Source organism: Stenella coeruleoalba (assembly GCF_951394435.1).
Source record: "Stenella coeruleoalba genome assembly, chromosome: 6".
In the NCBI taxonomy this organism is placed as follows: Eukaryota; Metazoa; Chordata; class Mammalia; order Artiodactyla; family Delphinidae; genus Stenella; species Stenella coeruleoalba.
Window position 1 is genome coordinate 125,512,883 of NC_137151.1, and position 16,847 is coordinate 125,529,729.

Sequence of the window (16,847 nt, forward strand, 5' to 3'; positions counted from 1 at the left end):
GTTCCTTCCGCAGCCCCAGCTAAGCCGCAGCCAACAGCCAGCACCGGCCTGTGTCCCTTCAGATGGCCCAGCCCAGCCTCGGGGTCTCCCGGCTGAGACCTCAGTCATGAATCAGAACCAAGCCGTTCCCGCCGTGCCCGGGCCAGGTTCCTGCCACACAGCAACCACGCGGGATGACGTACGACGACACCTGGATTATTGAAGCCACTGCTTTGTCACCTGGCGACACAAAGAGACACACATGGCAGGTCAAGGAGGGAAACAGAGCAGAGAGGCTGCTGGGTCCCGTGCAGCCAGCCTTCTGAGCTCAGCTTGGCCTGACGCCCCGGCCACCCCGTGTCCCCAGACCAAACCAAAGGCTCCTGGTACTTGAACCAGCTTCCGGGGACGCCTGGTCTGTGTTCGTTTTGCCTCCTGACTGTCTCTCACAGGACACACTCTTAGCTCACAGGGGTGCACAGGACTGTTCAGCGCCGGACGCGGGGACACCGGACCCATGAAGGCCAGCGTCTTCTGTCCCCTCAGCCGGTGCGGGGACGGGGTTGCCCGGGTCTCTCTGGAGTCCTGCGCCCTTTTCCCCTCGATTTCCCACACACGGGAGCCAGCGTGGCTCTGTCCAAACCTGGGTCTGATCACCACACTGCTTGGTAAAACCCTGTGGACCTCCTGTGACACAGCACAGGACCCGACATCACCAGGTCCACAGGGTCTCCCCTCCCAGGCCCCAGAAGGGCCTTTGCCCAACTGTGCGGTGCGTCGGTTGCGATGCGTCCTCTCTCGTTGTGGCTAACTTCTCACCCTCCCTGACTCCTGCAGACGTCCTCTTGCTCCCCGGCCCCGCTCCATCCTTCGTGGCCCTCACTCCGCGGGTGATCTGCGATTCTGGTCCACGGCTGGGTGTGAGTTTCCTGTGGCTTCCGTGACAAGTGCACACACCGGGAGGCTTCACCCAACGGACACGTACTCGTGCTCGGTTTAGAGGGTAGAGGTCTGAAATCAGGGTGTCGGCAGGGCCACGTTCCCTCTGGAGGCTCTCGGGCAGGACCCTTCCTGTCTTTTCCAGCTTCTGGTGGCTCTTAGCTTGTGGCCGCATCCCTCCAGGCTCTGTCTGCTCACGTGGCCTTCTTGCTCTGTGTCTGAGTCTCAGATCTCCCTCTTCCTTCCAAACCCAAAGATCTGTCATTAAATGCAGGATGATGGAGATCGTTTACTTAATTACATCGGCAAAACCCCGTTTCCCAAATGACGTCCCGTTCGTAGGTTTCAGGGGTTAGGAGGTGGACTTTTCTTTTTGGGGAACCACTATTCACCCCACCTACTGGACCACAGGCTCCATGGTAAGTGTCCACTTTGGCTCACCCTGCACCAGGCTCAGTGCCCAGCCGAGGTGGCTGTCACTTCTGGCCGTCTGTTCAATGTCAAGTCCCAAGCGAGCTCTTGTGAGGGAATCTAAATATCTTTGTGAGCAGAAGCAGCTTTTGAAGAAGCTGCACCTCTGCCAGGAGAGATAAGACACCTCCTCCCGCAGCTGCAAGTCAAGGTGAGACGAGATGGGGCCCAGAACCACGGGTGGAGGCTGGCAAGGAGCCCAGGTGCCCAGCTGGGTGGGTGGGGATGGGGGAGGCACCTGCTGAGCTGGGAGGCAGGTCCCCTGGCTGAGGGCGTGGACGGGCCTCCGGGTGTGTGCAGACGGTTGGGTTCTAGGTGGGAGGTTGGAGTCTGCATTGTAAAGGGCCCCAGATGCCCAGAGAAGGAACATTCCGGAGTTCTGCGGACCATTTAGGAGTTTGTGGGTCAGAGCGACAGAGCCTGAGTCGCAGGGCACAGAATCAACCTGGTGGGGCCGGAGGGAGGGAGGGTGAGGCAGGGTGGTTGGGAGCAATCCTGCGGGGTGGGGAGGGTCTCAGCTCACTCCGGTTTGAAAACTGGGGTCCTGCGTTCTGGGAGCCCCTCAGCCTGGGGCAGACTGAGCTGGCCTGGGATGGGGGAGTCATTCTCCGAGAATCTGCCCCTTTTGCTCCCTGGGGACGCAGGTTCAGGCTTCTCCCACGTCTGGACCCCGCCCCCCACCCCCAGGGGCCAGCAGCGCAGTAGGTGCCCCGGGCGGGTGTTGGGTGGAGAACGGAGCAGGCCGTGGCACTGATGCCCGTTTTGTTCTGAGGCTCTCTCTGGACCGGGAAGCAAGTGCACTTCCTGAGGAATTTCGTGTTTTTACAGTAATCCTGCAGACAGGGGTCATCAGCCCCGTTTCACAGGAGACGCAGGCCCGGAGGAGCTGCGCCCTGAACTGGTTGCTGGGCAGAAGGACTTGGCCCCCGGCTCCTGGCGGACTCCAGGCTCCGCCCCCTTTCGGAGGGTCGGCACCTCGGCTCCGCGGCGGCGGGGCCTCTGAAGGGCAGAGGCAGGGTCTGCAGAGCAGGGCCGGTCAGGTGTTTCCAGGGCAAAGCCGAGGGTGAGGGCTGCCCTCGCTCATGGTCTCCTGGGTGAACGTGAGGAGTGAGTGGCCCTGCTTCCTCCTTGGAGGCCAAGGGCAGGGGGGGAGGGGAGCAGCAAAGGAGATCTCCGAAAGGGGGTTGAGGCCCGAGGCCCTGAGAGCAGACGCCCCAAACACAGGCCCAGGGGCCCAGGATCAGGAGAGCTGCCCGTTTCCCACCCTGCGGGGTGGCCGTCTGCTGCCCCGTCCTGGGCTGGGCTCCGGGGGTCGAGCTGCCGACGGCACCAGCACCCCAAGCCCGGGGCAGGAGCCCTCCCCTCGCGCAGCTGGGGGCTCTGGCTTCTAGCTGCCCCAGCACCTGCAGCGTTTCCAGAGGAGGTCCTGGCTCCCTGCAGGGGGGAGGGGACGAGGGGCTGGTTAAGAGAGGAGTCCTTGCCCCTTCCCGGACCTCCTGAGCCAGAAAGCTATTGTTGGACATTTTTTTCTGTAAACATTATGCTTAATGAGCAACCCTGTAGCAACATCTCTCACGCATCTGATTATTTCCCGAGAATAAACGCTTAGAAGAGCAATTTCTGGTCAAGGATTATGAACATTTTATGCCAAGTTGCCCTCCAGAAAGACTGGTCCAGACTCCAAGGAGGGATCATTTGCGGACATTGGGTGTTTTGTTTTGGGGACACAGATAAGTGAGCTGCTGTGGGGCAGGCCTGAGCTGTCAGATGGCAGCAGGAGGCGACAGGGGATTTTGGGGTAGGAGGAAGTGACGGGATGGGAAAATGCCAGGGTGCCCCTGGGACTTGGAGGGGTGCGGGGACAGCCCCCTACTCTGCCTGAAGGTGGCACTGGCCCTGTGTGTGTCCAGGGCTGGTGCTCCCAGAGCTGTGGCAGCACCAGGGAGTTCCTGTTGGGAGGGGGTCGGTCACGTGATCTGATGAATTCCATCTGTTCCATTCACTCACAGCCCTTTGTCCGTGGGTGTTTTGGGCTTAAAGGACCTGGAGGGAAGGTGAGACCTGAGGAGAGCGGCTGCCCGGCTGGACGGTCCTGGGTTTGAGTACTGACTGGGCCACTGCATGTTGTGGGCACGGTACCAAGGCTCCCTGACCTCAGGGTCCTGAAAACAACAGGGCGAGCGTTAGTGCTCCCTCCAGTACCTGCTGGTGTTGAGAGCATTGACCCATGCCCAGTGGGCAGTTAGGAGGAGGGGTGGGATGCCTCTGACCCAGTGGGGCCTCAGGTCTTTCTAGAGAACAGATGGGATCCCCAGGGCAATATCAGAGCCAGGCGCCGGCAGGGAGTGACACTCTGCTCAGGCCACTTAACCCCTGGTTGCAAAGGCCCTGATATTGGGACGGGGGGCAGTGCAGCTGAAGCTGGCTGGGGCAGGTGTCTCAGCCTGGCTGCATTCGAATCACCTGGGAGCCTCAAAAATCCTGATGCCCAGGACACATCCTAGATCGCCTGCATCAGGATCTCCGGGGTGGGGTGGTATCAGGCTTGCTTTTTTTTTTTTTTAAATAACTGTGGTTAAGATATACATAATAAACTTTACCATTTTAACCTTAAGTGCACAGTTTTGTAGTGAGTACATTCACTCTGTTGTGCAACCAACGGATCTCCAGAACTTTATCATCCTCTCAAACTGAAACTCCAGGCCCATCAAGCAACTTCCCGCTCCCCCTCCCCCAGCCCCTGGCACCACCATCTACTTTCTGTCTCTATGACTTTCACTTCTTTAGGAAACTCATGAGTGGAATCAAACAGTATTGGCCTTTTGGTGACCGGCTTCTTCCACTCAGCTTGATGTCCTTAAAGGTTCACGCGTGCTGTAATACGTGTTAGAATTTCCTTCGCTTTTAAGGCTGAATGATATCCCACCGTATGGCGGGATATATATATCTACCCGTAGATATACCCGTAGGTCCAGGCTTGAGTTTTTCAAGCTCCCAGGTGTTCCCGAGGTGCAGGTCTGGTGGAGGACCAGTGGGCATGGCAAGCCCCTGGCTCCCTGGAGGGCACGTCACTCCTGGCTTTCCTGCCGGTGGTAGTCTCTGCTGTTATCAAGCCCAAACAGAGCTGCAGGAAGCTCCCTTCCCCCAACAGACACCCCTGCAGGGCCTGCTGCCCAGGTGGTGCCCCCCACTGAACTTGAACACTCCTCCTGGGGACGCGAAGCCCCTCCGTGTGGCTCCGCCTACGCCAGGCCGGTCCTGCGATTACAACACAGGCCAGGCCAGAGGGTCACACGCACGCTTGTTGGGGGGCGTCTCCAGCCTCACACGCATCGGTCCCCTGCTGGAGCTCCTTTTCTCCACCTGTAAAACTCGGAACCCGCTCTTCACCTGGCCTCAGTCCCCCCTCCCTGCCCGTCTGCTGGAGACCTCCTCCTTCTCCTGCAGAACCCCACTCCCCACCCGTGGGGAGCGTGGAAGGAGCCTAAGGAATCCACGCTTACAAACCAAAACTCAGTACACATGGTCCGACGTCATTTTAATAAGCGAGTGGGCAAGAAAAGTTATTCCTTCGTTCACTAATTTATTCAGTAAACGCTTTGTGTCAGGCACTGGGCTACAGTAATTTGATAGACATGATCCCTGACTTCATGGAAGGAATTTCGGGGGGCCTTCACCTAATACCACAGTAATATATGCTCAGCCGTGCCGTGCCTCTCCAACAGAACCTGTTGCAAGGACAGAGCTGAAAGTCCCCCACCTTCACGTCCACGCTCTCCCGGGGCTGCTCCCAGCCCCCGGCTGAGCGCGCGGGGACACACTGGCGCTGAGCCATCGCTGCCCGGCGCAGGCCTCCTTCAGCCGGCACTCCCCGGGGACGCCCCATCAGCCCGGCTCGGGTGCGATTCAAACACCGGCGCGAACCTCCCGCGGCCCCGCCCACACCCTCCCGGCAGAAGGCCTCGCCCTTTCCGTGGGGGCGGGGACGGGCCCGACCAACCAGAGTTCCCAGAACATGCAAATTAGCTCCGTCCCCCAGGTGAGCGTGTTTTCCCAGACTCCTCTACTTCCTCTGTGGCGAAACAGCCCCGGTGGGGCCCGACGGCGCGCGCCCCCGACAGCCCGCACCCCCGAGCACGCGTCTCCGACAGCGCGCGCCCAGCGCCGGCGCTCGTTCGTCCTCACATCGGGAGCGAAGCGGGAGGTGGACGCCCTGGCGCCCTGCTAGAGGCGCCAGAAGCCCCTGAGGGAGGCGCGCGCCCGCCGGAAGCCGCGCCTCCGACGCGGCCCACAGCCCGAGGCGCCGGAAGTGGTCGCGGTCGCGCTGCTTCCGGTCTGCGGGAGGCGCTCCGGGCGGGGGCCGCGGGGGAGGCGAGTTGCCGACTGGCCGAAGGCAGGCACCTATGGCGGAGGGCGGCGGGCGGGCCGGACCTGGGCTCACAGGTAACGTGCGCGCGGCCGCCGGGCCCCGGGGCGGCGGGGGGCCGGGGCGGCTGCCCGGGCCGGGGCCCTGCGTGTTTCCCTGCGGCCGGCCGGGGCCCACGGAGCCGCGCCCCGCAGCCGGGGGTCGGTCAGCGCGGCTCACGGGGTGCCCGGCTGCCCGGCTTCGCGAGACCAGCCCTCGCGCCGATTTCCCCTCCTGTGGAACTTGCACCGTAACTGCCAGCCGGCTGGCCTCTAGGGCTGGGTGGGACCCCAACTGTAAAGAGAGGACGTGGGTCATCCTCCAGCTGTGAGCGCAGCGGTCGGGAGAGCCCCCAGAGGTCAGCTCCCGGGAGGGCGGGTGCCTTCTCTCCATCCTGGCATCGGTTCCCCTCAACAACCGCCCCCCTCCCCGCACAGGCCAGGGACAGCGATAACGCCACCCCCAGCGAGCTGTCAGTGACACAGCAGGTCCAGGGGCCCTTGCCCACCGGCAGAGGAGGCAGCCGTGCCATAGTTCGGTTTAGGCGGCTCGAAAGGCTCGCGCCCAAAACAGCCATCTGACTGAGGGTCTCCACCTTGAAATATTCCTGCCAAACAAATGTGAATTTGCGGGGAAGTGCGTTTGCCTGCCTTCGGGAGAGGCTTCCTCTTAACCTGCGGGGTCGGGGGGTGGGCGGAGGTTCCCTCCTTGTCTGTTGTCTCAGTTTTCCCCGGGTACCAAATGCTTCTGTGTGCTCTGGACTTTACACGCTCATCTGTGTCTCTGGAGAGATACCCCTCCAAAGAGTTTCTTAGTTAGTAATAAACTAAGGAGCTTATTACTCTTAAATGTGCCAGAATTTAAGGTATAATGTTGATTTGGAGACGGGTGCAAGTAGCGCCTTTCATCCCTCCCTCCATCCATTCATTCATCCAACAAACGGTTTATTGAGGACCTGCTATTGGCTGGACCTGGCTGGGGGTGGGGATACTGCAGTGAATAAAAATACAAACAAAGCCTTTTCTGTCCTGGGCTTTGGTTGGTATTGACTTTGACCCCAGGGGCAGCCAGGACCTTAGGGTCTGGGACATCACTTCATGTGAGAGTGCGGGAGGGACTGAGAGGTGTTCACCTGGGGGAAGAGGACTGGCAGCTGCTTCCCAGTGTGGAGAAGAGTCTTGTGGCAGGAAGACCGGCTCTGCCTTACACAGAGGCACTCTTGTCAATATCCAGGTGGTGCTGTTTTACTGTTGAGTGTGTTGCAGGCCTGGGAGTAGAGGGGCCACAGTTAAAGCTTAAGTGCTGTGTCGAGTAATTGTGTTGTCATTGGAGAAGCTGATCAGAAAAATGCAAACTGAAAGATACCTTGGAGCTGGAGCTGGGAGAGAGGAGGCTGTGTTGAGCTGGGCAGGTAGTGGGTCAAAAAGAGGCCAGCAAAGGGAGGCCTAGAGGAGAACTTAGCAAAAGTTTGTCAGAGTCTCCTTACACCTTCTGAATCTTACCCCTACTTTGAACTTTCTCAGCCTGTGCAGTGAAACTGTGGGATAACTACAGTGGAGGATAGCTACCGAAGGAGCATTGGCATGGGGGCCCAAGGGGTCCTTGATGCCTGCCTGTTGGCTGTGGCATGAGCTCGAGTGACCCATGCGTTTGTGAACCCCCACTGCTCTGCCCACCTGCCTGTGGCCTTTGTGTCTTACCTCTGCCATTGAACTATCAAATCTTGGAGTGTAAGGAAACGTACGCATCACCCCTGTTGTCCTATGGCCCAGCCTTGTATACAGTAGGTACTCAAAAGAGATTTGATGTGAATATAAAAGGCAACTTCAGCATTGGAGAGAGTCCACCACTAGGACAGCTGGCACGGTGGGGACTTGAATGAAGGCCGTCTGAGTTCATGCTCTTTTCTTATGCCCCTCTCTGTGCAATTATGTTTATAAAGAGATATTTTGGGCTCCAGTGTGAGGTGAAGAACTCAATTACAGTTGACCCTTGACAACACAGGGCATGGGGGTTGCCAAACCCCTGCACAGTCAAAAATCCCCATAAAACTTTACAGTTGGTCTTCCATGTTCAAGGTTCTGCATCTAAGAATTCAGCCAGGGACTTCCCTGGTGGCTCAGTGGTTAAGAATCCGCCTGCCAATGCAGAGGACACATGTTCGAGCCTGGTCCGGGAAGATCCCACATGCTGCGGAACAACTAAGCCCGTGTGCCACAACTACTGAGCCTGCGCTCTAGAGCCCGTGAGCCACAACTACCGAGCCCACGTGCCACAACTACTGAAGCCCGCGTGCCTAGAGCCTGTGCTCTGCAACAAGAGAAGCCACCGCAGTGAGAGGCCTGCGCACAGCAATGAAGAGTAGTCCCCGCTAGCCGCAACTACAGAAAGCCCGTGCAGCAACAAAGACCCAATGCAGCCAAAAATAAATAAAATAAAAAATTTAAAAAAAAAAGAATTCAGCCAACTGCGGATTGTGTAGTGTAGTATGTATTTAGTGAGAAAAATCCATGTGTGAGTGGACCCACATAGCTCAGACCATGCGCTTCAAGGGTCAGCTGTAGGTATCTAATTGTACAAATTTGTTGACTACTGAACAACTTGGGGGTTGATCTGCATGTAACTTCTAGTCGGTCCTCTGCATCTGAGGTTCCTAGGCATCTGTGGATTCAACCAACCACAGACTGTGCAGTATTGTGCTGTTTACTGTTGAAAATATCTACGTGTGAGTGGACCCCTGCAGATGAAACCTGCGTTGTTCAGTGATCAATGGTACTTGTTCTAGTCCATTCAGGATGTAACAACAGAATAGACTGGATGGCTTATAAACAACAGAAATTTATTTCTCACAGCTCTGGTGGTTGGAAGGTCCCAGACTAAGGCACTGGCAGGTTGGATGTCTGGTGAGGGCCTGCTTCCTGGTTCCTAGGCGGCTGTCTTCTCACTGTGTCCTCATGTGGTGGAGGGGGTGAGGGAGCTCTCCAGGGTCTCTTTTATAAGGGCACTAATCCCATTCATGAGGGCTCCACTCTCATGACGTAAAGGTCCTACCTACCAAAGGTCCTGCCTCTTAATAATCACCTTGGGGGTTAGGACTCCCAGCATATTATTTGGCAGGACATTTTGGGGGACACAGACATTCAGTTTATAGCAGCTACTCCTCCCATTCCTCACTGATTTTGTTGCCCATTTCTCACATACCAAGTTTTTTATACTAAGCTCTTTTCTGGGCAGTTGATTGTTTGATTTATTTATCTTTTTATTCTGATGAGAGAGAATTTCTATTATCTAGTAGGATAGATCTCCTCTCATACATACAAAAAAAAAAAAAACAAAAAGTGATTCTTATTTTTATTTCCAAATAAACTTCTAGAAGATTTTTGTCACATCTCATATAAAAACCCCAAAGAGATTTGTTAAACCTCTTAATTTATTTGGTATCACTTAAAATTTTCCTAGCATTGACTCTCACTCAAGTACATGGTATGGTTTTCACCATTTATTCTAGTCTTTATTGTTTTTTTGTTTTCTATCTTCATTATATAGGGCTGGCTTTCTAGTTGTATGCATGTATTTAAAAATTTTCCTTTTTACTGCGGTGCAGCTTATATTCAGAAAAGTACACCCATCTTAGGTTACGTCAGATTTGTCCCTCACGGGGACTCCCGCGTGGCGAGGCCATTGCCCAGATCACATGGCGGAGTCATTCAGGTTTACAAGCAGCAGTGTTTTTCAGGCTGTTGAGTTATGCCAAAGTCAGGTGTCCTTTTGTAACATAGCAGCTACTTATATGGTTTTTCCCAACTAAGACATTCTTGGAATACATTAGAGTAATTTTACGGTGACTTTTTGGATACATATTTTAAATTTCACTTTATTAATATTTAATTTAGGATCTTTATCCTTAACTAGTTTGGGCTTACTATCACCCACCCCATCAAAGTTTTAAAACCTCGCCAGGTTTGGTGTCAGGAGTGTGCTAGCTTCATTAAGGGAAACTTTTTACATTTTCCTGGCTCTGGAAGCTTCTGGAGCAGGGGAATGATGTGTTCTTGAGAGTTGGAGAGCACCCGTGTTGGGGAGAGGCAGGGCTGGCGGCCGAGGGCGGCCCCTCACAGTTGGTGCTGGCAAGGCTTCCCTGAGCTGACAGGCGCCCCTCTCTTCAGTGCAGGTCCGAATCTGAAGGAGTGGCTGAGGGAGCAGTTTTGTGACCATCCGCTGGAGCACTGTGAGGACACGAGGCTCCACGATGCAGCCTACGTGGGGGACCTCCAGACCCTCCGGAGCCTGCTGCAGGAGGAGAGCTACCGGAGGTGAGCGCCGCTGCCCGCCCCGGGGCTGCCCAGGGTTTGGCCTGTGGGTCTGCACGCAGCTAATGCTCGGGAGCTGTGAGGGAGGCCCAGCGGTCTCCGATTTGCAGGTGGAGACCCTGAGTGTTTCCACTTTCCGAGGATGGGATAAAAGGGGACTGCCGGAAGCGTGGTCAGACTTGTAGGCGACAGCCTGATGGCGAGGGCAGAGAGACCCGAGTTCAAGTCCAGTTCTGTCACCTTTATATGTTCCAGCAACTTCTGGTGCTCTCTGGGTGTCAGCTTCCCTGACGTTACCCTCGACGACAGCGTCATTACTGTCTTCAACAGCGGCCCTGCTCCCTTGCGTGTCTCTTCTGGCTCTTTATCCTAAGGCGCATGCATAAATTCTCCTCCCTTAATTATTGCATCGTTATCCCCCTTTGGGTCCGGACTTCCCGATGGAGCAAACCTGTACAGAGTTCCTGACGCGCTCTCCTCTGGCTTCTCAGGGCCTCAGTCATCTGCCTCCAGGGCCTGGGGCTCAGCCTCTGGCCAGCGGTCTCATTACCCAGGGACACGCTCCTTTTGTTGGTAGCGCCCTGCCTGTTGCCTTGCCACATCCTGCTAGCTCCTCCAGACCGGCTCAAGCCCCTCATGGCATCGGAGTCTTGCTGTTACTTTTCCCCACTCGAGACACCCGGGGAGCACAGAGCCTGCCTGTTCTCCGTGTGTCTAAGGTTGGAGTCTCAAGTAGACTTGAAACTCACCTGCAACCAGAAAATCCTTCAGGCTCTTTCTGTGTTTCTGTTTCCCCTCCAGGGCTAGGATGCCAGTGAGTTGATAGAAGAAATGCCTGTGTATTGATACTGAAACTTATACCACTTTTCGTGGACAGTTCCCAAGAGAAGGATTTCTAACAATACAAGAATAGGTGTCTCTTCTTTCCCTTCTAATGTCTTAGCATTATTTCGTTAGAACAGATATTCATGTTAAAAATAAAAAAGCTCCAAAGAGCCAGAAAGGATCGTCATAAAGAGAAATGATGCGGATTGCCACGAATATTTAACATGAATGACTCAAGTCCAAAGAAAACCTTAAATTTACAGATATAACAGTAGAATAGAGTTAAGCTACTAAAATAGACCAAGTATGTTCACATTGCTTTTTCAAGTACCGTTTTTCTTTCTTTCACTCAGGTTCAGTGAATCTGGTTTCTTGACGATATTTTGCTCTTGCTATGTAGTTCTTCGGTGATGAGTCCTTGGAGCGTTCCTTGGCCTCCTTGGCTAGTGGAAGCTAGTAACCAGCTGAAGGAGGAACCCTGACCTGTTGCATGTTTCTGGGTCACTGCTTTAGTGATCTGTATTCCTCAGCTTTGTTCAGAGCTGCGCTGGGAGCTTGAGGTGAAGAGCCTCAGCTGGTGACATGATGGATCCATGCATTGCATGACCCTGGCATCCCTTGATGGGGAGTTGTGGTCTGAGTGTCACTTGCAATGAGGGCTGAGCCTGGACGGTTTCCCTCTGCTGCTGCTGGCCAGGAGTGTGGTGATTCCTGCAGGCTGTCCTTTGTGCTGTGTCAGAGGTAGAAGGACCACAGTGGTCACCTAGCCCCAGTGAGGATACCGAGGCCCAGAGAGCAGTCCAGCCTCAGGCCTTCACAGGTAGTAGCTGGTGAAGAGGGGCCTCGGGGCCCTGACCCAGGTCCCGAGCAGGTATGCTGTCCTCCATCCTGCGCTGCCTCCCGGGCAGGCCCTTCTCCCCTTCGTGGAGCAAAGAGCTTTGGACGCGAGTCAGGAAATTGGAGATCTTAACTCTAGTGCTCAGCAGTCTTACCTGCGCCTCGAATCTCCTCATCTGTAGAACTGGGCTCTTAATTTATTGCCCGTCTTGCCTCAGGCGTGGACCCAGCAGGGTGGCTATGTGAAAGCATTTCATGAAACGAGCACCTGGAAGCACTATTAAAGCGAAGGCTGCCCTCCTGCTCCCTGTCTCAGGATCCCACCTGAGAGGAGCTGGAGCGGCTGGCCGGTCTCCCAGCACCCCTCCCAGCCTGGCTCCCTGTGCTCTCTCTCAGCCGCATCAACGAGAAGTCTGTGTGGTGCTGCGGCTGGCTGCCCTGCACACCACTGCGCATCGCGGCCACTGCAGGCCACGGGAACTGCGTGGACTTCCTGATCCGGAAGGGGGCTGAGGTGGACCTGGTGGACGTGAAGGGACAGACGGCCCTGTACGTGGCCGTGGTGAACGGGCACCTGGAGAGCGCCCAGATCCTTCTGGAAGCCGGCGCCGACCCCAATGGAAGCCGGCACCACCGCAGCACCCCTGTCTACCACGCCTCCCGGGTGGGCAGGGCAGACATCCTGAAGGCCCTCATCAGGTCAGTACCACAGGGGCTGGGCCACCATTGCCCTTGCGATGGCCACCACGGGGAGCGTGGCCGCATCAGCACGTTCTCGCAGCCACATTCTCATTTCTTGTTTTCTGCATTTGCCTTTTTTTCCTCTCTCTCTCCAATTAGACTTGTTAGAGCATTTGTCTATTTTGTTAGTCTTTCTAAAGAGCTGCTTCTTAGCTTTATCAGTTCTCTTATTTTTTTACTTACTGATTAATTTCTGTTTTTATCTTTATTTTTTCCCATTTTCCTTAATTTTACTTAATATTTTCCCTAATTTTCTGAGTTGCATGCTTATTCATTTTTTTCTTGATTAATAAGGTAAACTTTCAAGGTTATGAATTTACCTTTGCCTATAGCTTTGGCTGTGTCTGCTAAGCTTTTTTCTTTTTCTTTTTCTTTTTCTTTTTTTTTTTTTTTTTTGCAGTACGCCGGCCGCTTCGTGGCATGTGGGATCTTCCCGGACTGGGGCAGAAACCTGTGTCCCCTGCATCAGCAGGCGGACTCTCAACCACTGCGCCACCAGGGAAGCCCTTCTTTGGGCTTTTTTAAAGTTATTTTTTAATGTCCAACTACGTTGTTGTGGATACTTGTAACAAAGTATATAACCACAGGGTTTTATTTGTATAGTACAAGATGACAGCCTCAGTTATGTTATTCAGACTTCCTCTCTCTTTTGTTTTTACATCTTTAACCATTGGATCTTCCCCAAATTCAGAGAAGTCTGTTAGTCTGTAAGTACTGTTGTGATTTGCCAGTTTCCCTTGTATTTCTAATAATTTTGCTCACCGTATTTTGATGCTCGTTGGGCTCATGGAAGTTCTTGCTTATGGATTGTGCCCTTTATCAAACCAAAAGGAAACCATTGGTTTCATTGAGGCTCATTTATGTAGCATTCTGTAACTTTTAGTTTTCATCTTAGTGGGTTTAAGTTATTCTTTGTGAGCTCACTTTTACGTTTGACTGTCTGGGATTCTTTTGTTTTTTTAGGTGATACAAATGAACTTTTATTTCACACTTCAGGAAGCGGATAGTCTCCGAGAACTGCAAAATGGGGTGGAAAGCAAGAAGCTTTTGTAGGATAAAGGGATTCTTTGTTTTTTAATACAGTTAACATTGTTGCCATAGCTGATGTTAGGTCTATTACTGTTGTCTTTCTGTGTCTTAACTGTACCTTTATTTTATATCTTTTTTCCATGATCTGTGTTTTCTTTGCTTTCCCTTTCTGTGGTTTTAGACGGTTTCTGGTCTTCTTTTAATTGTACTAACGGTTACCTTTTTAAAAATTTGAGCCAGATTGCATTTTCAGTCTCAGTCTCATGTCTCCAGTGATTTCTTTCTACTAAAGATGCTTCCCTGCCCAGCAGCCCCCGCCACCCCCACCACCGCCCCCCAGCTCTGGAGGCTGTTTGTTCTGTGGCTGGACTGAGTGCAGTTCAGGTAGCCCGTTGTCGGTGTGGGAAAGTATTACAGGAGAGGGTTACAGCATCATTACGGGCTGCACTGGGGGTGTTCTGAGGAGCAGGGACCTGGCGTCCCCCGCGCCCAGTGCAGGACATCGTTTTTTAAATTAGGTACTGAGAATATATTTATTATATCAAAAGGACTTATATATTAAATGGCTATGGAATTGAGTTTTGGAAAGATAATTGAGGATGGTATGGTGGTTATACTGGAGGGTGATGAAGACGTGATGATGCTTTTTTCCCCTTCTTTTGAAGGATTTCTAGCCTGATAATCTAAATCACCTCAGTCCCATATCTTTGCATCTTGGAGAATGTAAGTCATTAATTTGGAAATGTTTTTCAGTAGGATCAATCCATGAAATTTCATCTTGGTTCCAGAAATCCCATAGGGCATTTCAGTCAATTCATGATGCGCAACTGCTTTGAATTAACTGCAGGCTTGACTTTCAGAGATATTTACAGGTGCCCTTCTTGAGGAAACGTTACTAAGACATTTTGCTGCCCCGCTGGAGTACAGGACATTACTTTTACAGTGAGGTACCAAGAGCATATATTATTCTGTTGAAAAGTTTTCTGGATTCTAAATTACCAGATAATTGACTTTTGGAAAATGGGGTTAAGTTACTGAACAGCTAATACAATCTAAACACAATCTAAACGCAACTCCTGCCTCTTCCCTGTGTCATTGTCCCTCATAGGCAGGGCTCTCTTCTGTCACTGTTGTGATTTGGTGTCCCTCTGCAAGTAACCTCCATTTTGTTACTTCTCATTTCCCTTGATATATATTACTGATGTTTTTTTAAAAAGGTAAGGAGTGGTATTTCTGTATGTGCAAAAGTTATACTGATTTATTGAGTCATCCCGGTGGTTCCTTGCCAGTGATACTAAAAGCAGTAGGGGAATTTTGGAAAATATTCAGGATTAAAATTAACTGGATCCCATCCATTATATTTTTATGAGTGGATGAAGGACTGTCTTTCCCACAGCTCAGCTAATACCAGATTGTCATATTGCCCCAAATTACAAACATTCTAGAAGACATATCCGTAAGAATAAGGAGGCAAAACAATGTCACTGCTTGAAATCTAGTTCTCTTAATTGACTGAGTGTGTGAAATGAAATATCGGCTTCTGCTTGGTGTGGTATGTGTTTTAGAATGTTTCTCTTGTCACCCCTAGGATATCTTGGAGAACACTGGGTGACACTTGCATTTGTAGTGGCTGACGATGCTGCATGGCGTCAGTGGGGAAGCAGGTTGTCATGTGAGCTCATTGGTCTGTATGCTGTCCTTTGTCTTCCTCAGCTCTGTGCTGCTGACAGGCAGCAGGGTCGCTTCTAGGGGCAGGTTCCTTCGGATGCTTGCAATAGTGCTGAAGAGACGGGTGATAAGACATGATTGCTGGCTGTGAGTGTTGGCCAGCTATTTCTATTAAGGCATGGAAAACGATGCTCTCCCCTCCGCCCGGGCCCCTGCGTGTCAGGCCCCATCATCATTACTGCCTACATTTTGTCATTTCCTAATTCAGATGAAATATGTGATGACAAAATTTGTGAGGCATTGCAGCACTGTCTAGGGCAGTGGAAGCTCAAGTACACGGGTGCTGGCTAATGTTTCCTCACGGAAGAGGTGGGTAACGCCTTTTGGGTAGCAGTCTCACGGAAGTGGGGCTGTGCTCTTCTCATTACATCCTCTCAGGCTGCACATGTTTCAGTTGGTCCCAGTACTGCTGCTGTTCACTTTCGTCTTCTGGTTAAGGTGGCGTCTGCCAGCTTTTTCCATTGTAAAGCTCCTCTTTTTCCCTCAGCGATTAAAAAATATTTTTGTGGCTCGGTACTTTGGAACCATGTATATATCCTGTTCCTCATCAGATTTTTAATTTATTCATTTATTTATGTTAGACTCGTGGTTTCCTGTGGAGTTACAATTATTCTAGGCTCTCGTGTACTTTGCCTGGTTCACCCCTGGAATTAGTTATTTCTCCAAGGAATCCTGGGTTCTTTTTGTGGTGAATGCTATTTAAAAGCCAAGGTGTGGACACTAGGAGTGCTTATTGCTTATGGGGTGTCACTGTTTTCAGTTTCTCCTACTGGACAGAGCTCAGGTTACTTAAACATGCTTCTGTCTACATTTCTGTATCTATTATACATTGACAGTTGAAGAGTTCACCCTGATGCCTCTAATCCAATCCAGCACCACAGGGTTCATCCTACTTTTCTCCCTTTCCAAATTTATTATTCTTTTGCAACATTGAGAGACCTGGTTCCCTTACCTTTAACATGTTAACTTACTTTGCCAATGCCCCATATTGAACCAGTCTCCTATGCTGCTGCCCCTCCCACACATGCCTCCTCCCCCGCCGCGGGCTGTAGCACCCTTGCAAGGCAGCATCCTTAGAAGCACCCTCTTCACTCGGCCAGGACTCCAACAGCTTGAGCAGGCCGCCCTCCCTGCTGTAGTCAGCGGCCCCCGCTTAGTGTAAAATGACCCAGTTGGTAGTTTGTGCTTGGCCTGGGAGAACCCTAAATGTCCCATAGAAAGCCATGTATTTGGGCGTCCTTGGGTGCAAGGACAAGGGCAGGTCCCTTGAGGGGATCCTGAAGGCTCTGCCTGTAGAGTCGTTTAGAGATTGGCTCTGCTGGAAAAGGAGGCTTCCGGGTCAGGCGGCCCCTGCGTCGGCCTGTGTGAGATTCATCCTCACATCTGGGCTATCTCTGGGAGTCAGAAGAGGAGAGCTCCCGGGCAGCCATACAGATCAGCTCAGGGACTGTCATCAACGCTCCCACCTCTGGCGGCTGCACGAGGCTGCCTTGCTGTGCATCCTGTCCTGGGTCCTTCTAGGTGACTCTGCTGGGAATGGGCTGGCTCCTCTGGAGGCTCAGTGCCTGAAGGGAAGAGCCGCC

The 16,847-nt window shown here is 52.7% G+C and overlaps 1 protein-coding gene across 2 annotated transcripts in view; it reads left to right on the forward strand.

Annotated features, from left to right (window-relative positions):
- The first annotated feature begins 5,266 nt into the window (after positions 1 to 5,266).
- Positions 5,267 to 16,847, forward strand: part of ASB1 (ankyrin repeat and SOCS box containing 1) — a 31,355-nt gene continuing 19,774 nt past the window's right edge. For both annotated transcript variants that reach the window (XR_013828706.1, XM_079924340.1), the window contains exons 1-3: positions 5,267 to 5,832; positions 9,966 to 10,107; positions 12,163 to 12,465. Coding sequence is in view for 1 of the 2 variants with exons in the window: in XM_079924340.1 (XP_079780466.1) it covers positions 5,793 to 5,832; positions 9,966 to 10,107; positions 12,163 to 12,465 (485 nt within the window). In the remaining variant the exon portion in view is untranslated. The remainder of the gene's footprint in view (positions 5,833 to 9,965; positions 10,108 to 12,162; positions 12,466 to 16,847) is intronic.